The 25,000-nt window shown below is 43.8% G+C and overlaps 1 protein-coding gene across 5 annotated transcripts in view; it reads right to left on the bottom strand.

The window, feature by feature from the left end:
- Positions 1 to 25,000, bottom strand: part of nlgn2a (neuroligin 2a) — a 241,886-nt gene that overhangs the window by 52,638 nt on the left and 164,248 nt on the right. For all 5 annotated transcript variants that reach the window (XM_029753988.1, XM_029753990.1, XM_029753991.1 and 2 more), the window contains one exon: positions 23,413 to 23,562. In XM_029753988.1, coding sequence (XP_029609848.1) covers positions 23,413 to 23,562 — 150 coding nt within the window. The remainder of the gene's footprint in view (positions 1 to 23,412; positions 23,563 to 25,000) is intronic.

Below are 25,000 nucleotides of genomic sequence, written 5' to 3'. Positions count from 1 at the left end.
TCAGAGGCATTTCTCGAGTCGTTTTTTTTAGAATTCTCTCCAGTCAGCCAATTAATGAATACATTTGTTTAATTCCAATTAGAAAACAGAGGGATGAGAGAGGAAGGTCATAGAGGATTATCAGAGAGGGCCAGCTTAGAAGACCATGACTGGTAGAGTGGAGAAGAAGTACGTGTGTGTGTGTGTGTGTGTGTGTGTGTGTGTGTGTGTGTGTGTGTGTGTGGGTGTTTTATGTGTGTGTGTGTGTGTGTGTGTGTGTGTGTGTGTGTGTGTGTGTGTGTGTGTGTGTGTGTGTGTGTGTGTGTGTGTGTGTGTGTGTGTGTGTGCTTGGTAATGAAGACAGAGATATATATAGATGGCCACAGTACAGCAGTCACAGGCTAGAATACATTAGTAGGTAAAGAGGGATTACTTAATCTCTATGGACAGGGGGTAAACCACAGCACACAGCAGAGTGGAGGGATACACATCCTTCAGAGCGTCATCACACGCCAACCTCCAACCAACAACACCGCCTGTGTCTAAGCCTATCTCTTCTACCAATCACACTGTAGGCGTCCTGTCATTCTGCAAGCTGATTGGCTCACAGAGCCGATTCCCCGCGACAGGGTGCCAAGTTGAATAAGCATTCTCATCATTGGTTGTTTTTACAGTGGCTGCATTCATTAACCATGCTCCACAGAGACAGAGTATTGTACTATGAACAAACACTGACATTAGGAAGCTTAGAAAGCCACAACGGCAGCATTGTTAGACTAATGGTTAAGTAACCGAATGAGACCTATATATTCTGGTTACAACAATACATTCTCCATTGAGACACTACTGCAGTCCTCTTCATAATGAACCATATGCCCTGACTGCCTGGACAGGGACAGTATATGCAGTGTGTGAGTGTGTGTGTTTATAATTACATGTGTAATGTATAGCTGTGTACAGACAGTGAACTAGAGGGATAATAAAGTGTCTACACAGCAAATTAACACCAATCATCATTATGGTCTTCTATTGTTTCTGCCCACTCAAGTGTGTGTGTGTGTGTGTGTGTGTGTGTGTGTGTGTGAGAAAAGTTTGGACACACCTACTCATTCAAGGGTTTTTCATTATTTTTACTATTTTCTACATTGTAGAATAATAGTGAAGACATCAAAACTATGAAATAACACATATGGAATCATGTTGTAACCAAAAAAGTGTTAAACAAATCAAAATATATTTTAGATTTGAGATTCTTCAAAGTAGCCACCTTGTGCCGTGATGACAGCTTTGCACACTCTTGGCATTCTCTCAACCAGCTTCATGAGGTAGTCACCTGGAATGCATTTCAATTAACAGGTGTGCCTTGTTAAAAGTTAATTTGTGGAATTTCTTTCCTTCTTAATGCGTTTGAGCCGATCAGTTGTATTGTGACAAGGTAAGGGTGGTATACAGAAGATAGCCCTATTTGGTAAAAGACCAAGTCCATATTATTACATTTTGGTAATTTAGCAGACACTCTTATCCAGAGAGACTTACAGTAGTGAATGGATACATTTCATACATTTTTTTCCCCCCGTGCTGGTCCCCTGTGGGAATTGAACCCACAACCCTGGTGTTGCAAACACCATGCTCTACCAACTGAGCCACATGGGACGAACATGGCAAGAACAGCTCAAATTAGCAAAGAGAAACGACAGTCACCATTACTTTAAGACATGAAGGTCAATCAATGCAGAAAATGTGGCTTTTATGAGGACCGCCACAGGAAAGGAAGACCCAGAGTTATCTCTGCCTCAAAAATCTCAGCCCAAATAAATGCTTCACAGAGTTCAAGTAACAGACACATCTCAACATCAACTGTTCAGAGGAAACTGTGTGAATCAGGCCTTCATGGTCGAATTGCTGCAAAGAAACCACTACTAAAGGACACCAATAAGAAGAAGAGACTTGTTTGGGCCAAGAAACACGAGCAATGGACATTAAACCGTTGGAAATCTGTCCTTTGGTTTGATGAGTCCAGATTTGAGATTTTGGTTCCAACCGCCGTGTGAGATGCAATGTAGGTGAACGGATGATCTCCGCATGTGTGGTTCCCACCGTGAAGCATGGAGGAGGTGTGATGGTGTGGGGGTGCTTTGCTGGTGACACTGTCTGTGATTTATTTAGAATTCAAGGCACACTTAACCAGCATGGCTACCACAGCATTCTGCAGCGATACAGCCTCCCATCTGGTTTGGGCTAAGTGGATCTATCATTTATTTGTCAACAGGACAATGACCCAACACACCCCCAGGCTGTGTAAGGGCTATTTGACCAAGAAGGAGAGTGATGGAATGCTGCAGCAGATGACTTGGCCTCCACAATCACCCGACCTCAACTCAATTGAGATGGTTTGGGATGAGTTGAACCGCAGAGTGAAGGAAAAGCAGCCAACAAGTGCTCAGCATATGCGGGAACTCCTTCACACCCATTGGAAAAGCCTTCCAGGTGATCCAGGCTGTATCACATCCGGCCGTGATTGGGAGTCCCATAAAGCAGTGCACAATTGGCCCAGCGTCGTCCGGGTTTGGCCGGGGTAGGCCGCCATTGTAAATAAGAATTTGTTCTTAACTGACTTGCCTAGTTAAATAAAGGTTAAAACATTTTTTACATGTATAAAGCTGGTTGAGAGAATGCCAAGAGTGTGCAATGCTGTCATCAAGGCAAAGGGTGGCTACTTTAAAGAATCAAAAATATATTTAGATTTATTTAACACTACTACATGATTCCATATGTGTTTTCATAGTTTTGATGTCTTCACTATTTTTCTACAATGTAGAAAATAGTCAAAATAAAATAAAAACCCTTGAATGAGTAGGTGTGTCCAAACTTTTGACTGGTACTGTGTATGTGTGTGTGCACATCTATATGTAACTGTGAGTCCTGCTTCTCTACTGTGGGTGTGTGTGTGTGTGTGTGTGTGTGTGTGTGTGTGTGTGTGTGTGTGTGTGTGTGTGTGTGTGTGTGTGTGCACGAGTCTGTCTGTCTACTCCACTGCTCTGCGGCTTTCCTGCTCTCCAAACGCAACACGCCGCAAAGACAAACATTGAGCAAACGAACCAGAAGGTATCCTCTACCCTTCCCTTTAGGTTAGACTAACTAACAGGGGCTCCTTTAGACAGCCTGATTGGCAACCGGTTGGTTCCTCCTAGATTCACCAGTTAATTAGTTCATTAGCTCCAACAGCTTGCTAATGAGATGACTGTGCTGCCTGGTGCCTGGTGAAGAGAGAGGAGAGTCAGAAATCCACAGGTGTGTAACACACACACAGACACACACAACTGCGTGCACACACACACACACTCTCTCTCTCTCTACATGTTTCATCATATAACTGTTCCAATTTCACAGAAGCCCAGAGGTTTAAAGTCTGAATTGAAAGATCCCCCATATCCCTTCTTAATGTGAGCCCAGCATCAAATCCTATCAACTTCTAACCTGCCATCTGCTTTACATTTGGCAGCTGTGGGCCGGAATACCAATACCTGCAGGGAGAGTGTGTGTGTGTTCGTGTTTGTGTATTTCATGCATGTATATGTATGTGTACGTGGAGTGAGTGAATAAGTATGTGTGCGTGTTTGTGTGAGTGGTGTGTGTGTGTGTGTATGTGTGTGTGTGTGTGTGTGTGTGTGTGTGTGTGTGTGTGTGTGTGTGTGTGTGTGTGTGTGTGTGTGTTTGTGTGAGTGGTGTGTGTGTGTGTGTGTGTGTAAGAGGTGTTTGTGTTAGTGTTGCCACGATACCAGAAGTATGACTTTGATACAGATACCAGGTGTGGTACCACGATACTCCATGCCAAAACAATACCGTGGGAAAAATAGAAAGCGGGATTGAAGGACTGATTTATTTTCACTCTCAAAATATGTTTTGTTTTATAGAAAAACGACAAAGTCCACAGCAGTGCTTAAACAACAACATCAGAGGACAACTTTTGAGGTCTGGGAACAAAAAAATCTAAGAAATGTAGATGTTTGAGTTACCCTCAAGTGCACATATACTTGGCACTGTTGTTTGGTTAGTTGTGTTTCCGTAGCATACATGTGATGGAGTTTACAAAACAAATGGCCACTGGATTGATGCACATAATAATAGTATTTTATTACATTTCTATAGTGCTTTTCATAACAATCTCAAAGCGCTTCAAAAGCAAAAAAACAACCAGTACATCATTATGAGTAGCCTAGCTATAACCAGGTCAACCAGTACATCATCATGAGTAGCCTAGCTATAACCAGGTCAACCAGTACATCATTATGAGTAGCCTAGCTATAACCAGGTCAACCAGTACATCATCATGAGTAGCCTAGCTATAACCAGGTCAACCAGTACATCATCATGAGTAGCCTAGCTATAACCAGGTCAACCAGTACATCATCATGAGTAGCCTAGCTATAACCAGGTCAACCAGTACATCATCATGAGTAGCCTAGCTATAACCAGGTCAACCAGTACATCATCATGAGTAGCCTAGCTATAACCAGGTCAACCAGTACATCATCATGAGTAGCCTAGCTATAACCAGGTCAACCAGTACATCATCATGAGTAGCCTAGCTATAGTCAGGTCAACCAGTACATCATCATGAGTAGCCTAGCTATAGTCAGGTCAACCAATGGAGGCCAAGTCTTTGAGTTCATGCATCCTCCAAAGATGGAGAGGGACAGTTCATGGCTTGATCAGAGGAAGGTGGTCAGGGAGATGGTTGATGAAGAGTCTGGTGACCATCATGTAAAGGGGAACCAGTCTGAGAACCAGTCTGAGTCGTGTATCTACTGGACTTCTCTTCCTTCACAATGTATGGCATCCACTTGGGTGATGCCTCAGCAGCTCTGGGTGCCAGAAAGCTCACCACTCACAGTTCAGAGTAGTAGCCCCAGTAGCCCTCTGCCTCAGCTCTGCATTCCTCTGCCTCAGCTCTGCATTCCTCTGCCTCAGCTCTGCATTCCTCTGCCTCAGCTCTGCATTCCTCTGCCTCAGCTCTGCATTCCTCTGCCTCAGCTCTGCATTCCTCTGCCTGACTCTTCAATTTATGTTTTCAAAAGATCAGGAACCAGCAGCCAGGTGAAAAAAAGGTGGTACAATGTCCACTAGGAAACAGGACTGCCTTAAATGAGTATTAAATGAATGTTAAAGTTCCCTTAAAACATGCCAAAACCCCTTAATATGAATGAAATCATCCTTAAATTAAACAATTGGCCTCTTAAAAGGCAAAAGCGGACCCATTAAAAATACCTTCATTTCAATTGTTGGTCAGTGCCCTTTATTTTTTAATTTAAGGGCACATCAAGGATATCAGGAAACGTATCCTTAATAACACCTTACTACAAAATGTTTGATAGCTCCCTTGCTTTGGGGGTTTAAGGAGAGATTAAGGGATATATGGAGCAATCCTTTAATTATACATTAATTGAGATTGCTTTTGTTTATCCTTACAATTTCAGATTAAGTGCAGATTAAGAAACACATGGCGCTTCTTAAAAATACTGCATCCTTTTGACTAATGATGGGACTGCACTTTGTGTGAAAACCACAAGCGCACGTTTCTTTTTGAAACTATTGACGTCATGCACGAGAACAGATCTCCTCGTGAATGTGGATTTAGTGGTGACAGTTTACACCGTTTGTTAGAAAGCAAGACAATGAGTAAAAATGGACATCGAGACCAATAATAAAAAGTCATGTAAACTAACTCTATTTTAAAAAGCTGCCAAATTTCATGGTATCAAGCCAGCTAGCTAGCTAACTGTTGATCTAGCTAACGCTAGCTAGCTAGCCAACAATCTAACCGTAACTAGCCAGCTAGGCAACAGCTAGCAAGCTAACGTCTGCCTTTGAGTCTAAAGAGCATTTAGCTAGCTAGACTAGTTAAATTAGACTACAGTTAGCTAGCTTCTCCTGAAGTCATCTGGTCCATGTTATACTGTAAGACCTGTGAGAAGTACAGAGGTTTGACAGCAGATGCATTGAGGGACAGTTGGCAGAGAACCATCCTCAAATTGCTGATGCTCTTCACAGTGAGTTTGACTAACTTTAGTCAGAACTGGAGTTGCTAGCGGCCATAAGTTTGCTACCTAGCAAACGTTAAGAGAAAGAGGCAATGTAAAACATGTATTTTTCTGGTATTGGTATATGTTAATTATTTCCCAGGCCAGGCTGTCACAGCGGACGACCTGCTGGAAATGGATGCTGGTAATACCCCGCTGGTCTTTCCCAACAATAAAGACTGAATTTAGCTGTTTGCTTGGTATACCAATTTGCAGAGTAACAAATCAGCAGAGGACTACATCAAGTCCAAGAAAGGAGAAATAAAATAAAATTATACAACCAGCCACAGTATTTATTTGATCATTTCAATAGATGCATCTAATTTAGAAGACAATTTGCTTTTAATATTTTCAGTTTGTCTCCTGTCTCTTGTTTTATGGCAATTCTAAGATGACAGCAAGGAGGGAGAGGACCACCACAGAGCGTCACCGTGAGTAAGAATATTAATGTAGTTATGGAAGCTTATACAAGGGGTAGTTCCGACCTCTCAATCTGATTGGTTAAGAGTCATTGGTTATTCATGATATACCATACCCTCTTTATGGTAACAAAGAGTTATTGCTTTGTTTAACAATGTGTTAGTGTTTTAATCGAATTCCGCTTAAATTGTTTTGAAATGTATGTTACTCTCAACAAACCTGGCAAAATCTTGAAAAAGGATCATTAAAGGTAACAGGTCCTTTTCACATTTTGTTTCATCTGCTTGATGAACAAACATCTACTACTAGTCTACTCTCTGTTTCCTCCAGGATTTCTTTGTAGCAGTGGGGGTAGTTTTCATTTAAAAACCAATGCATTCAACAGAGTAGCGATAAATGATAAATGCGCTTTTCTGTGCACGGACCCTGTTGATTTTAACAGGTCCTATTTCATTCATTACTGGAATCTGAAAATGGAGACACTTTGTTTCAATAATACATATGAGCCTTTCTCTTGAAAAGAATGGAGCAAATCTCATTTCAAGATGTAGCCTAGAAAATAATTTTTTTGCAGTCGCCGCGCATATATAGCAGTGGCGGGCCGCCGCTACCAAATAAGTGTGGAGGAAACACTGGGTCTACTTTTAGTAACCTGTTGAAATAACGTCCAGTTAATTTTCCTTTTTTTCAAACACAGCTAAATACATCTCCACAAAGCTGAGGCTAATTAATGTCACCCAAGACTTCAGGAGGAAATATGTAAATTTGGTGCCCAGACCTTTACCTACTGCCGTATGTCAAGACCAAGTCAGCACTTTTTTTTCTGTTATTAAAATAATTCCATTTCATTATAACAGTTGTAAAGCAACGTGAACAAGACTACATATTTTAACGCAACCACTGTATCTGTGTTGTGTCTGTTTTACTGGAGGGCCAGAATCTGTGGTGGAAAAGCACTTGTGTACACCCTGAAACTAGATGAGAGGGAGTGAAAGAGAGAAGGAGAGGGGAAGAGAGGAGAAGGAAAGGAGATGGAAAGGAGAAGAGAGAAGGAGGAGAGGAGAAGAGAGGGGACGAGAGGAGAAGGAAAGGAGAAGAGAGGAGTGAGAGAGGGGAAAAGAGGAGAGAGAGAAGTGGAGAGAGAGAGAGGGGAAGAGATAGTGAGGGATAGGGAAGAGAGGAGGAGAGGGGAAGAGAGGAGAGCGAAGAAAAGAGAGAGAGGAGAGAGAGGGGAAGAGAGGACAGAGAGGGGGAAGAGAGGAGACAGAGGGGGAAGAGAGGAGACAGAGGGGGGAAGAGAGGAGACAGAGGGGGGAAGAGAGGAGACAGAGGGGGGAAGAGAGGAGACAGAGGGGGGAAGAGAGGAGAAGGAAAGGAGATGGAAAGGAGAAGAGAGAAGGAGGAGAGGGGAAGAGAGGGGAAGAGAGGAGAAGGAAAGGAGAAGAGAGGAGAGAGAGAGGGGAAGAGAGGAGAGAGAGAGAAGAGGAGAGAGAGGAGAGAGAGAGGGGAAGAGATAGTGAGGGATAGGGAAGAGAGGAGGAGAGGGGAAGAGAGGAGAAGGAAAGGAGATGGAAAGGAGAAGAGAGAAGGAGGAGAGGGGAAGAGAGGGGAAGAGAGGAGAAGGAAAGGAGAAGAGAGGAGAGAGAGAGGGGAAGAGAGGAGAGAGAGAGAAGAGGAGAGAGAGGAGAGAGAGAGGGGAAGAGATAGTGAGGGATAGGGAAGAGAGGAGGAGAGGGGAAGAGAGGAGAGCGAAGAAAAGAGAGAGGAGAGAGAGGGGAAGAGAGGACAGAGAGGGGGGAAGAGAGGAGACAGAGGGGGGAAGAGAGGAGAGCGAGGGGGGAACAGAACATGTAGAGATAGAGGAAGAAAGAGTAGAAAACTGAGAGAGAGAGGGTGAGGTCAGAGAGCCCCCCAAAAGCCCATTTCAGGGAAGCACCCTGTAAATCAATTGTGATGAATTCAATTTGAGACTATGTATTTTATTTTATTAGAATCTAAAGGATAGAGTATCACTGGTGTTTTTTTTATTATTTAAAGTGAATTTAATTGAGTTTGGTGTCTCTCCAGGGTCATTCCATGTATTTTTATTCAGAGCACCATACTTGGAAAACTTGAGCATATGTACATATCCATTTTGCATCTTAAAATATCCTTGATTTTTCTCTTTAATGGTTTAAATTGAGCAATTAAGGGAAATTAAGGTGAAATATGCATGATTTGTAAGGGGTGAACCCCCTGAAAACCCCATACAACAGCCCTTAATTAGGGTTTACAGGATTTAAGGCAAAACGTAACTTAAATACATGTGGTTTCAGTGGCATTTTACCCCTTAAATACCCTGTAAACCTGTTTAAGGGGTGTTGTAAGGTGTTTTGATAACTTAAAAAACACCTGGTTTTGCACAGAATTGACCTTAATTTGATAAATTAAGGACAAGTTAATGCACACATTCAGGGGTACTGAAATTGTATTAAGGTTGGTTTAATGGAACACCACACACTTGCCCCCTTTCTCACTTTTTCTCAGGTGTACTCTGAGATCAATTATGCCAACAAACAGTATCATGCTCTGCTGGCACATTGTAGAACAGATGTCCACAGCCAGAAAGTGTACAATGTAATAATGTGCAGTGTAGCCCGAAGATATTTCTTTTGTTGTGTTGAACAGTAACACTTGTGTGTGAGTGAGGAGGAATTATTGAATTTTTTTACTCAGAGAACGTTATTTTTGCACACATGGAGCCTTGTGCACTTGATCGATGTCTACTGTAGTGGCCACTATAATAGAGCAAAAATAGAATGCCTGTTTGTTTCCTTCTATTTCTACTTTAAGATGTTTTTTTCCCCAAGTGCAATATTTAGATGTGTGTGGTCACAAGCGTTCTATTACAAAATCTGTCATGGCTAACTGCAATATTAGTGGATTGTTTTTTCTCAAAAGTGTAATTTGCAGTAAAGTCTAGGCAACAAATAACACTGGATTGCTTTCGTTACATTTTTTAGCTGTGGTTCACATCGGGTCCGCAAGTAGCCTAGTAGTTAGAGTGTTGGACTATTAACTGAAAGTTTGCTGGATCGAATCCCCAAGCTGACAAGGTAAAAATCTGTTGTTCTGCCCCTGAACAAGGCAGTTAATCCACTGCTCCACTGGCCGTCATTGTAAATAGGAATGTGTTCTTAACGGACTTTCCTAGTTAAATAAATGTTCAATTTAAAAATGTGTATTTAAGAACATTAAGCACTTTTTATTTTACACACAAAGACTGATCATGTAGCTTGTATTCTTTGTTGTTTAATTAGTTAAAACATGTATTTCCCCCTAGCAGGGATTCTTTGCATGTTTCTGTGGGAGAAAAAAAAGTCTCACCTTTTTGGGCTCTCACCAGTTTGCATCCCTGCCAGATGCATCATTCGAACAAAAACAATTAGCCAGCTAGCTAGCCAAGCCAAAATGAGTTGACCTGCCAGTCCATCTGCAAATCTGTGTGTCAAAGTCACCAGAAATACCCAATACAACTCAATGTTATCAAAAACAAAACAGCTGATAAAATAAAAACAAAATTAAAAACACTTAAAAATGATTAAATATGTACATATTTACCTGAGCTCTCTACTTAGGCTGCCATGGCAACTACAAAACTAATCATGATTCTGCCAGGTAGACATAGGCTACTTTGTAGTTAACATTTAATTGAGAAGGTTGTTGGGAAAGCCTTTCCATCTACTAGAAGACAGTTATCAATAGCATCGCTAACGGCTACACAAAGTGGTAGACACACGACGACCATACACTCACACAGACAGGGGCATCCCATTGCCGGTTCCTCTTCAGATAGTTGCAGGGAACACGAGTCACTGACGCATTATGTTCATGTCTTATGATAAACTAGGAATATGAATTCATTTGAGAATCATTTCAAACCATTTAGTTGATTTCCAAACGTGAGACACGTTTAATAGAACTGAAAGTAACTCAATCCTATTACCGAACCGTTTTTCATGTTGTAGTGTAAAAGAGTATCGGAGTTTTGTGTTACCGTGCAACACTAGTTTGTGTACATGATTTAACTCCACAATTTAACCTGGTTTAATTACAGCACTGCTCTGTCTGTGTAATCACCTAGGTGTGATTTGTATAAAGGTGTGTGTGTGTGTGTGTGTGTGTGTGTGTGAGGCCGGGTAAAGGGTATAATTACAGCTGTGTATCTGAGAAACCCATAGCGTGTCCTCTGTATGGAGGAGCAGGTGGTGGAGCGCAGGGGGGCAGAGGGGGGGCATGCCTCTGGTCACGGCCAACCACGGAGATGCTGTGCCTGGGGAGAGGGAGTAAGGGGCAGGCTGGAGCAGAGGCTGGAGCACGGAGCGACGGAAAGATAGCTAGGGCAGAGAGAGAGAAAGAGAGAGAGAAAGAGCAGGTGTGGCCTGGCCCTAGAAGCTCTCCGAACAGCTGTTACTAGGCTGGAGAGGGATGAGGGACAGCTTGTGTGGGCAACGCATGAGTAACTTTCCATCCTCCGTCCCGTCCTTAGCTGTCTGGGTATCTTCAGCCTTGTGATCTGTAGGTCTGTGTATGTCTGGTGTCCTCTTCTCTCTACTGTATATTATATGGAGGGTTATCATGAGTTAAGTCGGGAGGGGTCTTTCCCTGTCAATCATAGTAGCCCCAACCAATCACGCGGCAGCCATTGGTCACATACTTGACCTTGTCCTTCAGCTCTCAATATGCAAGTGAGTGTTATTACCAATTGTTAATGTGTGTGTGTGTGTGTGTGTGTGTGTGTGTGTGTGTGTGTGTGTGTGTGTGCGCGACATGACTAATGCACACGTTTGGCCGCATACAAACACATACGTACACACACACTCTCTCTCTCTCTCCTCTCCCCTCCCCAGCCCCAGGTGTTAGGTAGCATAGTGAGGCTGATGGGTCATAGCAGTGGTGATGGCCGGGTGGAGGTCTGGGAGAGAGAGCGGGGGAGCTGAGCCCAACTGTGGCCCAGTGGAGCTGCACTTTATGGGGGCCAGAGAGGGAGAGAGACAGCTGGATCTCCAACAGAGAGTCAGGGGAGAACCAGGGGAAAACAGCCAGGATAGGAGAGAGGGAGGCAAGGGAGAGAGGGGGAGGCAGGGGAGAGAGGGTGAGGCAGGGGAGAGAGAGGGAGGCAGGGTAATAGTGTGAGGAAGGAGAGGTGATGGGGTGAATGATCAGACGCTCAGGATTTTCTAGTCCTGCATTGAGGCTGTAGTAGCCCATGACACTAGCTATGCTTACAATGTAAACACATGGAAATGAAAAACTGTTTACTCATAATGTATATCTGTGGTGATAAGTCACATTAAAAGTCATCCACAACTAGCTCAATAGTATCGAGGTTACTATGTACACAGCCACAAACCAGAGGCCATAGGCTGCAGGAGGGTTGTGTCCCAAATGGCATGCTATTCCCTATATAGTGCACTACATTTGTGTGCAGCTCTATGGGCCCTGGTCAAAAGCAGTGCACTTCATAGGGAATAGGGTACCATTAGAGACACACACTAGCTTACATTCTGACTTGTTAATGGGACATAGAAAGAGCTCACCATCTAACAGTCCAGGGGATGATTCAGTGAGTGTCAGTCTCTAGTTGTGATGTACAGTATGTACCATGTAGCTCCACTTAGAAAGACAAGGTGTTGGAGATGTGATACATAATCTCACTCATCGGTCATCATTTAGACTGGACACTGAGGGAGACAGGGACAGAGAAATGGAGTGACACTGAGGGAGACAGGGACAGAGAAATGGAAGGACACTGAGGGAGACGGGGACAGAGAAATGGAGTGACACTGAGGGAGACGGGGACAGAGAAATGGAAGGACACTGAGGGAGACGGGGACAGAGAAATGGAAGGACACTGAGGGAGACGGGGACAGAGAAATGGAAGGACACTGAGGGAGACGGGGACAGAGAAATGGAAGGACACTGAGGGAGACGGGGACAGAGAAATGGAGGACACTGAGGGAGACGGGGACAGAGAAATGGAAGGACACTGAGGGAGACGGGGACAGAGAAATGGAAGGACACTGAGGGAGACGGGGACAGAGAAATGGAAGGACACTGAGGGAGACGGGGACAGAGAAATGGAAGGACACTGAGGGAGACGGGGACAGAGAAATGGAAGGACAGTGAGGGAGACGGGGACAGAGAAATGGAAGGACACTGAGGGAGACGGGGACAGAGAAATGGAGGACAGTGAGGAGAACAATTAGGGTGGAAAGAATGAAAGGATGAGAGAAACAGAACAACAGACTGGGTCTAAAGAGGGTGGAGGGGAGAAGAGATGGAGGAGAATAGGAGCGAGATAAGGGAGGAGTAGAGAGGGGAGGGGAGAGGAGAGAAAGAAGGTAAAGGAGAGGGGAGAAAGGGAAGGTAGAGGAGAGGAAAGGAAAGGAGAGGAAGAATAGAGGAGAGGAAAGGGAAGGTAGAGGAGGAAAGGAGAGGAAGAATAGAGGAGAGGAAAGGGAAGGTAGAGGAGAGGACGGGGACACTCAGAGGTGAAAGTGTCAGGTGAACAACGGAGGGGAGCGACAGACGTGACATCACCGGCGGGAGAAAAGGGAGCAGAGGGAAGTAATCGTGTGTGTGCCCGTGTCTGTGTGTGTCTTCATGTGTGGGTGTCTCATTCAGGCCAGCGGAGGTGCTAATCTCTTCTCCCAGAAAACAAATCTGCCTAGTTATTACTGTCATCTCTCTCGGCTTTTCTGCATCCTCCTTCCTGTCCTTTTCCAGACCTATCCCTCGTTCTCAGTTACACTCTGTTTTCTCTGCTTTTCATCTACCTCGCTCCATCTCTCAGCCCAGTCAATAGGACTTTGGCTTATCAAGTCTGCCCGGGGTTGCCATGGAAACGGCCCGGATGGTCTGGGTTAGGAAGAAGAACAGGTGTGTGTGTGTGTGTGTGTCTGTAGAGGAAGGTTTTGGGAGTTCTCTCTGCTGGCGTCTTAATATCTCCTGCAGTCCTGTCAGGACAGATTTCACAACAGTCTGGTCCATAGAACCCATTGTCACAGACACACACACACACACACACACACACACACACACTGAGAGACTCCCAACTACAGCATGGAGATAGCCTTTCTCTCACTAGGTAGTGTCCTGAATACGAATTCAGTTGACGCTGCGGTGTGTGGGTTCGTGTGTGTGTCTGCGCCGATATTCTGGATGGGATACCATCACCAGACCTTTGAACAGAATGTCTGTGGGTAATGGTAAGTGTATTCTGTGTGTGTGTGTGTCCCTGTTCTGGCCCATATTGTATAATTGAGAATGAATGTGTGCTTCACTGCAGATTTAAAAAGCAGCTCTGCAGGATTTATTTTTAGCATCACAGGCAAATGCAGCCTCTCTCGTCTCTCCTTTCCCCCTCTCTTCTCTCCCACTACCCCCTCCATCTCATCTCTTTCACTCTCTTTTCTCATCTCTCAATGCTTTCTCGTCCCCTCTGTCCATTCATCTCCTCTCTCTGTCCACACACACACACACACACACATACACACACACGCACACGCCTAAACGCAAACATGACACGAGCTTAACATCCTGTCTCCTTTCTCGTCTACAAAGTTTGTCTCTAAATAGATGATTTCTCTCTGCATCCATCTCTTTCTCTCAGAGGAGTCCCAGATCCCATAGAGGTAGTGGATTTAAAATAAAAATCTCGCTCCAGTTGAAGTGACGTACGTACTGTACGTATGTGTCACTAAGGCAACACAGAGGCAAGGGTCACGCGCTAGCTCGACAGGCGCTAGTCACACAGCAGCGCTATGAGGAATTCCCTCAGGGTAGACCCAGGCAGGGCAGCTAGCGTGCTACAGTGCTAACAGTAATGCTAAAAGGTGTTAACATATTCCTATGTGGCTTGTGTTGGAATGTAGCGATAGCATAGAGTCAGCCAGTGTAGCGCTAACCAGTTATTGTAAAGCTAAGGGCTATTAACATACAGTTGAAGTCTGAAGTTTACATACACCTTAGCCAAATACATTTAAACTCAGTTTTTCACAATTCCTGACATTTAATCCTAGTAAAAATTCTCTGTCTTAGGTCAGTTAGGATCGCCACTTTATTTTCAGAATGTGAAATGTCAGAATAGTAGAAAGAATGATTTATTTCAGCTTTTATTTCTTTCATCAAATTCCCAAGTTTACATACACTCAATTAGTATTTGGTAGCATTGCCTTTAAATTGTTTAACTTGGGTCAAATGTTTCGGGTAGCCTTCCACAAGCTTCACACAATAAGTTTGGTGAATTTTGGCCCATTCCTCCTGACAGAGCTGGCGCAACTTAGACAGGTTTGTAGGCCTCCTTGCTCACACATGCTTTTTCAGTTCTGCACACAAATTGTTCTATAGGATTGAGGTTAGGGCTTTGTGATGGCCACTCCAATACCTTGACTTTGTTGTCCGTAAGCAATTTTGCCACAACTTTGGAAGTATGCTTGGGGTCATTGTCCAAGTTTTAACTTCCTGTCTGATGTGTTGATGTTGCTTCAATACATCTACATAAATGTCCATGATGCCATCTATTTTGTGAAGTGCACCAGTCCCTCCTGCAGCAAAGCACCCCCACAACATGATGCTGCCACTCCTGTGCTTCACGGTTGGGATGGTGTTCTTCAGCTTGCAAGCTTCCCCCTTTTTCCTCCAAACATAATGATGGTCATTATGGCCAAACAGTTCTATTTTTGTTTCATCATACCAGAGGACATTTCTCCAAAAAGTATGATCTTTGTCCCCATGTGCAGTTGCAAACTGTAGTCTGGCTTTTTTATTGTGGTTTTGGAGCAGTGGCTTCTTCCTTGCTTAGCGGCCTTTCAGGTTATGACGATATAGGACTCGTTTTACCGTGGATATAGATACTTTTGTACCTGTTTCCTCCAGCATCTTCACAAGGTCCTTTGCTGTTGTTCTGGGATTGATTTGCACTTCTTGCACCAAAGTACGTTCATCTCTAGGAGATAGAATGTGTCTCCTTCCTGAGCGGTATGATGGCTGCGTGGTCCCATGGTGTTTATACTTGCGTACTATTGTTTGTACAGATGAACGTGGTACCTTCAGGCATTTGGAAATTGCTCCCAAGGATGAACCAGACTTGTGGAGGTCTACAATTCTTCGTCTGAGGTCTTGGCTGATTTCTTTTGATTTTCCCATGATGTCAAGCAAAGAGGCACTGAGTTTGAAGGTAGGCCTTGAAATACATCCACAAGGTACACCTCCAATTGACTTGAATGATGTCAATTAGCCTATCAGAAGCTTCTAAAGCCATGACATCATTTTCTGGAATTTTCCAAGCTGTTTAAAGGCACAGTCAACTTAGTGTATGTAAACTTCTGACCCACTGGAATTGTGATACAGTGAATTGTGAAATAATCTGTCTGTAAACAATTTTTTGAAAAATTGCTTGTGTCATGCACAAAGTAGATGTCCTAACCGACTTGCCAAAACTATAGTTTGTTAACAAGAAATTTGTGGAGTGGTTGAAAAACGAGTTTTAATGACTCCAACCTAAGTGCATGTAAACTTCCGACTTCAACAGTATGCATGAGCTTCCTACATGGGTGTCCATTCTGTGGCTTGTGTATTGAAAAGTAGCGCTAGCTATATTGCGATAGCCACTGTATAGACCAAGCCAGTGTAGCGCTTTAACACTAAAATGCTACTGTGAAGCTAAAAGCAACAAAGAGCCATTCTTCTTTGAATTTCCACACTCTGGCGCCAGGCTACTGTAACTTAGTAGTGTGGCGTAATTACCGTGGTATTACTGTGGTAATCGCCATTGTCCCTGGCGACCAGATGCTGGGTCATGGCTTCAATCAGAGAGTCGGAGTGATGGAGGTGAGGGGTTTGTTCTCTCCCTCTCTCTCTCTCACACACACACACACAAAAAACACACACACACAAAACACACACACACATACTGTAGTTTTAATCAATGTTCCAGACAGAGGGGGGGGGGGGGTTGAGAGGTGTTTTAAATCAGAGACTAGAGTCAGAGATCGAGCCGGGTAAAACATGACATCACACAGACAGACACTGGTACAGGGAGATGAGGGAAGGAGGGCATAGAGGACGTGTGATTAAACTCACCTGGTCAGAGATGGATGTGGAGACTGGGAGAAATATAAGCGCTGGAGCTGGTGATGTTTCAAAACCATGAAGGCCACCGTATATGTTATATAATGTAGCTAATGTTATGGGGGGAGTTGAATGGCATACAGCTAATGTTATGGGGGAATTTAATGGTATACAGCTAATGTTATGGGGGAATTTAATGGCATACAGCTAATGTTATGGGGGAATTTAATGGTATACAGCTAATGTTATGGGGGGAATTTAATGGTATACAGCTAATGTTATGGGGGAATTTAATGGTATACAGCTAATGTTATGGGGGAATTTAATGGTATACAGCTAATGTTATGGGGGAATTTAATGGTATACAGCTAATGTTATGGGGGGAATTTAATGGTATACAGCTAATGTTATGGGGGGAATTTAATGGTATACAGCTAATTTTATGGGGGGAATTTAATGGTACACAGCTAATGTTATGGGGGGAATTTAATGGTATACAGCTAATGTTATGTGGGGGAATTGAATGGTATACAGCTAATAATATGGGGGAATTGAATGTTCTACAGCTAATGTTAAGGGGGGAATTTAATGGCATAGTGCTAATGTTATGGGGGGGAATTTAATGGTATACAGCTAATGTTATGGGGGGAATTTAATGGCATACAGCTAATGTTATGGGGGGGAATTGAATGGTATACAGCTAATGTTATGGGGGGAATTGAATGTTCTACAGCTAATGTTATGGGGGGGAATTGAATGGTATACAGCTAATGTTATGGGGGGGAATTTAATGGTATACAGCTAATGTTATGGGGGGAATTTAATGGCATACAGCTAATGTTATGGGGGGGAATTGAATGGTATACAGCTAATAATATGGGGGAATTGAATGTTCTACAGCTAATGTTATGGGGGGAATTGAATGGTATACAGCTAATGTTATGGGGGGGAATTTAATGGTGTACAGCTGATGTTATGGGGGGGAATTGAATGGTACACAGCTAATGTTATGGGGGAATTGAATGGTATACAGCTAATAATATGGGGGAATTGAATGTTCTACAGCTAATGTTATGGGGGGAATTGAATGGTATACAGCTAATGTTATGGGGGGGAATTTAATGGTGTACAGCTGATGTTATGGGGGGGAATTGAATGGTACACAGCTAATGTTATGGGGGAATTGAATGGTATACAGATAATATTATGGGGGAATTGAATGGTATACAACTAATGTTATGTGGGAGAATTTAATGGTATACAGCTAATAATATGGGGGAATTGAATGGTATACAGCTAATGTTATGGGGGAGAATTGAATGGTGTACAGCTAATGTTATGGGGGAGAATTGAATGGTATACAGCTGATGTTCAAATGAGATGTATTGTAGGGTATACAGCTAATGTTACGAGGGGTGTATTGTAGGGTATACAGCTAATGTTACGAGGGGTGTATTGTAGGGTATACAGCTAATGTTACGAGGGGTGTATTGTAGGGTATACAGCTAATGTTATGGGGGGTGTATTGCAGGGTATACAGCTAATGTTATGGGGGGTGTATTGCAGGGTATACAGCTAATGTTACGAGGGGTGTATTGTAGGGTATACAGCTAATGTTACGAGGGGTGTATTGTAGGGTATACAGCTAATGTTATGGGGATGTATTGATGGGTATACAGCTAATGTTACGAGGGGTGTATTGTAGGGTATACAGCTAATGTTATGGGGATGTATTGTAGGGTATACAGCTAATGTTATAGGGGGGTGTATTGCAGGGTATACAGCTAATGTTATGGGGGTGTATTGCAGGGTATACAGCTAATGTTATGGGGATGTGCAGCAGGGTATACAGCTAATGTTATGGGGGGTGTATTGCAGGGTAAACAGCTAATGTTACGGGGGGTGTGTTGCAGGGTATACAGCTAATGTTATGGGGATGTATTGCAGGGTATACAGCTAATGTTATGGGGGGTGTATTGCAGGGTATACAGCTAATGTTATTGGGGTGTATTGTAGGGTATGCAGCTAATGTTATGGGGGGTGTATTGCAGGGTATACAGCTAATGTTATGGGGGGTGTATTGCAGGGTATACAGCTAATGTTATGGGGGTGTATTGCAGGGTATACAGCTAATGTTATGGGGATGTATTGCAGGGTATACAGCTAATGTTATGGGGGTGTATTGCAGGGTATACAGCTAATGTTATGGGGGGTGTATTGCAGGGTATACAGCTAATGTTACGAGGGGTGTATTGCAGGGTATACAGCTAATGTTATGGGGGGTGTATTGCAGGGTATACAGCTAATGTTATGGGGGGTGTATTGCAGGGTATACAGCTAATGTTATGGGGGTGTATTGCAGGGTATACAGCTAATGTTACGAGGGGTGTATTGTAGGGTATACAGCTAATATTACGAGGGATGTATTGTAGGGTATACAGCTAATGTTACGAGGGGTGTATTGCAGGGTATACAGCTAATGTTACGAGGGGTGTATTGCAGGGTATACAGCTAATGTTATGGGGGATGTATTGCAGGGTATACAGCTAATGTTATGGGGGGTGTATTGCAGGGTAGGGCTCAACTGAAGCTGGGATAAATCACCAGACACTAGACATGTTGTTTCAGAGACAAACCTAGGTGCAGTGATCACTCAGGCTCTAAGTGAAAGTCAGGATTCCCCCTAAAATGGTCTGTACCACCGTAACAGGAGCACAACAGGAGTGGGAAGGAGCCAGGTTAACACAGGAAGAACTGGTCACAGCAACCTCACTGACTGACAGGGACTCTACCCTTCATTTACCCAACACCGATGTGTGTGTGTGTGTGTGTGTGTGTGTGTGTGTGTGTGTGTGTGTGTGTGTGTGTGAGAAAGAGAGAATAACACAGGGATGAACATACACACAAGCTCATGAACACACGCACACACAAAGGCCCTAGGTTACGCAAATGTTACTGCACTCCTTCTGTATTAATAATTAACATACAGGCCTTTCCAAATCACCATGTTCAGTGTCTGAACTGAGAACACACACAGAGCCTTACAACCTCCTACAATATTTAGGATGGACACACACCCACACACACACACACACACACACACACACACACACACACACACACACACACACACACACACACACACACACACACACACACACACACACACACAGATCCGCATGCACGTACACAAACACATACTAATTTCACATGAATATGTCATTCATCGCATTGGACATATGAAATAAAGTGAAATTGTGTCAAATAAATGGTAAAATCCTCAACTTTGTGTGTGTGTGTGTGTGTGTGTGTGTGTGTGTGTGTGTGTGTGTGTGTGTGTGTGTGTCTCTATAAAACTGACAGTTACAGGTAGTGTATGATACAGGCAGCGTTCAGATTTCTCAGCTGCTTTTCTATGCATTATTGTGTCTGTTGTTGTTACATTAAAAACCTGTCTCCTCCCCTTCATCTACACCCGTCTCCTCCCCTTCATCTACACCCGTCTCCTCCCCGTCATCGACACCCGTCTCCTCCCCTTCATCTACACCCGTCTCCTCCCCTTCATCTACACCCGTCTCCTCCCCGTCATCGACACCCGTCTCCTCCCCTTCATCTACACCCGTCTCCTCCCCTTCATCGACACCTGTCTCCTCCCCTTCATCGACGCCTGTCTCCTCCCCTTCATTGACACCTGTCTCCTCCCCTTCATCGACGCCTGTCTCCTCCCCGCCATCTACACCTGTCTCCTCCCCTTCATCTACACCTGTTTCCTCCCCGCCATCTACACCTGTCTCCTCCCCTTCATCTACACCTGTCTCCTCCCCGCCATCTACACCTGTCTCCTCCCCTTCATCTACACCTGTCTCCTCCCCGCCATCTACACCTGTCTCCTCCCCTTCATCTACACCTGTCTCCTCCCCGTCATCGACACCTGTCTCCTCCCCGTCATCGACACCTGTCAACTCCCCTTCAACAAGTGACATCAATAAGGGATCATAGCTTTCATCTGGTCAGTCTATGTCATGGAAAGATGTCCTAATGTTTTGTACACTCATTGAATATCTCTATTATAGTACCCTATGGGCTGGTTTCAAAAGTTTCATCACAGTGTGATAGGCCTTACTAAAGTCCAGTATGCATCACAGTGTGATAGGCCTTAATAAAGTACAGCATGCATCACAGTGTGATAGGCCTTAATAAAGTACAGCATGCATCACAGTGTGATAGGCCTTAATAAAGTACAGCATGCATCACAGTGTGATTGGCCTTAATAAAGTACAGCATGCATCACAGTGTGATAGGCCTTAATAAAGTCCAGCATGCATCACAGTGTGATAGGCCTTAATAAAGTCCAGCATGCATCACAGTGTGATTGGCCTTAATAAAGTCCAGCATGCATCACAGTGTGATAGGCCTTAATAAAGTCCAGCATGCATCACAGTGTGATAGGCCTTAATAAAGTCCAGCATGCATCACAGTGTGATTGGCCTTAATAAAGTCCAGCATGCATCACAGTGTGATAGGCCTTAATAAAGTCCAGCATGCATCACAGTGTGATAGGCTTTAATAAAGTCCAGCATGCATCACAGTGTGATAGGCCTTAATAAAGTCCAGCATGCATCACAGTGTGATAGGCCTTAATAAAGTCCAGCATGCATCACAGTGTGATAGGCCTTAATAAAGTCCAGCATGCATCACAGTGTGATTGGCCTTAATAAAGTACAGCATGCATCACAGTGTGATTGGCCTTAATAAAGTCCAGCATGCATCACAGTGTGATAGGCCTTAATAAAGTCCAGCATGCATCACAGTGTGATAGGCCTTAATAAAGTCCAGCATGCATCACAGTGTGATAGGCCTTAATAAAGTACAGCATGCATCACAGTGTGATAGGCCTTAATAAAGTCCAGCATGCATCACAGTGTGATAGGCCTTAATAAAGTCCAGCATGCATCACAGTGTGATAGGCCTTAATAAAGTCCAGCATGCATCACAGTGTGATAGGCCTTAATAAAGTACAGCATGCATCACAGTGTGATAGGCCTTAATAAAGTACAGCATGCATCACAGTGTGATAGGCCTTAATAAAGTACAGCATGCATCACAGTGTGATTGGCCTTAATAAAGTACAGCATGCATCACAGTGTGATAGGCCTTAATAAAGTACAGCATGCATCACAGTGTGATAGGCCTTAATAAAGTCCAGCATGCATCACAGTGTGATTGGCCTTAATAAAGTACAGCATGCATCACAGTGTGATAGGCCTTAATAAAGTACAGCATGCATCACAGTGTGATTGGCCTTAATAAAGTACAGCATGCATCACAGTGTGATAGGCCTTAATAAAGTCCAGCATGCATCACAGTGTGATAGGCCTTAATAAAGTACAGCATGCATCACAGTGTGATAGGCCTTAATAAAGTACAGCATGCATCACAGTGTGATAGGCCTTAATAAAGTCCAGCATGCATCACAGTGTGATTGGCCTTAATAAAGTACAGCATGCATCACAGTGTGATTGGCCTTAATAAAGTACAGCATGCATCACAGTGTGATAGGCCTTAATAAAGTCCAGCATGCATCACAGTGTGATAGGCCTTAATAAAGTACAGCATGCATCACAGTGTGATAGGCCTTAATAAAGTACAGCATGCATCACAGTGTGATTGGCCTTAATAAAGTACAGCATGCATCACAGTGTGATAGGCCTTAATAAAGTACAGCATGCATCACAGTGTGATAGGCCTTAATAAAGTCCAGCATGCATCACAGTGTGATTGGCCTTAATAAAGTACAGCATGCATCACAGTGTGATAGGCCTTAATAAAGTACAGCATGCATCACAGTGTGATTGGCCTTAATAAAGTACAGCATGCATCACAGTGTGATAGGCCATAATAAAGTCCAGCATGCATCACAGTGTGATAGGCCTTAATAAAGTACAGCATGCATCACAGTGTGATAGGCCTTAATAAAGTACAGCATGCATCACAGTGTGATAGGCCTTAATAAAGTCCAGCATGCATCACAGTGTGATTGGCCTTAATAAAGTACAGCATGCATCACAGTGTGATTGGCCTTAATAAAGTACAGCATGCATCACAGTGTGATAGGCCTTAATAAAGTCCAGCATGCATCACAGTGTGATAGGCCTTAATAAAGTACAGCATGCATCACAGTGTGATAGGCCTTAATAAAGTACAGTATTTTTGTTCCTTTTTTTCACCTTTATTTAACCAGGTAGGCCAGTTGAGAACAAGTTCTCATTTACAACTGCGACCTGGCATGCAGTTGCATCACAGTGTGATAGGCCTTAATAAACCGACTCGATTTTTATCGACTTCTATTTTTGTAAGATGAAATATAAGTGATATATGTTCTGTTGCTCTGCTTTGCTCTGATGTGCAGTTAAAGTGAAAAATAGGGAAGTATATTTCTGACCCTATAAAGATGCCTGGGCCAACTTAATTTGCATGACTATGCCTCGCTCCAATATTTCTGTCTTGTAAAAAGAAATATATTTACAGGGAGCACCCTCTGACTCTGTCTACACACAGAGCACTTGCATCAGACCAGATCAATCGATGCCAAGCCTTACATCAGAGGAACTCTGCAGACAAGAGCAATCAACAGTGGAATTCGGTGTAGAAACCTTGGAGAACACAGAAAGGATGGGAGATATTTCCTCTGTATTGCATTTCTCCTTCAAAATCTTTTCCCATCACCACTTGGAGGAAATCGTCTATTTCAGATAACTGGGAAACAATGTGTGTGTGTGTGTGTGTGTGTGTGTAGATACAGAAGTAAATCAGATCTTACCGAGCACGCCCAGACGATAGTTCATAGAGACCACGATGACGTTGCCGTAGGCGGCGAGGACGCTGGCGTCAAACATGTTTCCGGTTCCTTCCATGTAGGAGCCGCCGTGAATGAACAGCATCACCGGCTTCTTCCTGCGGTCACGGATGTCTTCAGACACACACACACACACACACACACACACACACACACACACACACACCACACACACACACATACACACAAAGGAGAAGAAGAGTGAGAAAAAGAAAGTCAATGAATGTTCCTCCATCAAGAGCAAAGAACAACTTTCAGCCATACCTGTAGAATCAATACCATAATATCAGAGTGTGACAGTGGGATATATTGGATGATGCGTGGTGGTGTAGTAGATCTGTGAGTCTAATGGGGACATGGGTGTATAGGGGCTTTCAGACAGCGTTTATAAAGTGGTGGTAGTGTGCGGGGTGTGAAATACAACTTTCAGCACCACACAAATAATGCACAGTTCCCTGATCCACTCTGTGTCTGGTAGCCTGTCTGCCTCACCGCTCCCAGAATTCAATTTGCAACACAATGCTGGAACGTGTGCGCTGAGAGTCGGGAAGCAAGTTCAGGGAGGGATTGTTCTAATAAATAAACGTAACGTAATACAAAACAAGAGACCACGAGCAACGCACAGACATGAAACTGAAACAAAACAATGACGCCTGGGGAAGGAACCAAAGGGAGTGACATATATAGGGAAGCTAATCAGGGAAGTGATGGAGTCCAGGTGAGTCTGACGACGCGCAGGTGCGTGTAACGATGGTGACAGGTGTGCGCCATAACGAGCAGCCTGGTGACCTAGAGGCCGGAGAGGGAGCACACATGACAAATGCAAAACGCTAAAAATATATTCTCTTGATTTAAAACATTTCCGACCCAAAATTGTTCTGATCCGCAAGACGACCCGCGGGTTGAAATAATTTTTTCATTACCCCTGCCATCTGATTTTTTTTTCAGGTCAACCATGGTGAACTGCGGATATCCGACCCGATGCAGGACTCTAGTCTGTGTCTGTCTGTCTGTGTGTGGTTTGGTTTTACTATCCTTGTGGGTACTAGAAGGATAGTAAAACAAGGACAATCGGACAAGTGGGGACATGTCGCCGGTCCCCACATGGAAAAAGGCTATTTTAGGCTTAAGTTTAGGGTTAGAATTAGGCTATGGGGTTAGGTTTACGGTTAGGAGTAAGGGTTAGGTTTAGTTTTAGAGTTAGGGGTTAAGATTAAGGAAAACTAGTGTCTAGCACTGGGATTGAACATGCAACATTCGGAGCCTCAGAGAGCTGCTTAAACACCCATCCACCATTCCCGTTCACAACGCCCTAGCAAGCCGCCAGCCTACTGGAAGGTAATAGGTGCTCATGTTGCCCCTAGTGGACGGTATTGCTTTCACACTTCGTCCAGTCCAAACGTAATCCGGTACCAGTAGAATCGGCACCTCTTGGTGTATTTCGCAAGAGAATGGGCTGAAACAAACATGTGTGTGTGTTTACCAAGTGCCTGGGCTGGGGGATAATTAATATGAGGGAGCAGCGGAGAAGAACAGCAACATAAATAACCAC

Source organism: Salmo trutta, chromosome 5 (assembly GCF_901001165.1).
Source record: "Salmo trutta chromosome 5, fSalTru1.1, whole genome shotgun sequence".
Taxonomy (NCBI): domain Eukaryota; kingdom Metazoa; phylum Chordata; class Actinopteri; order Salmoniformes; family Salmonidae; genus Salmo; species Salmo trutta.
This window is presented reverse-complemented; position numbering and strand designations above follow the sequence as displayed.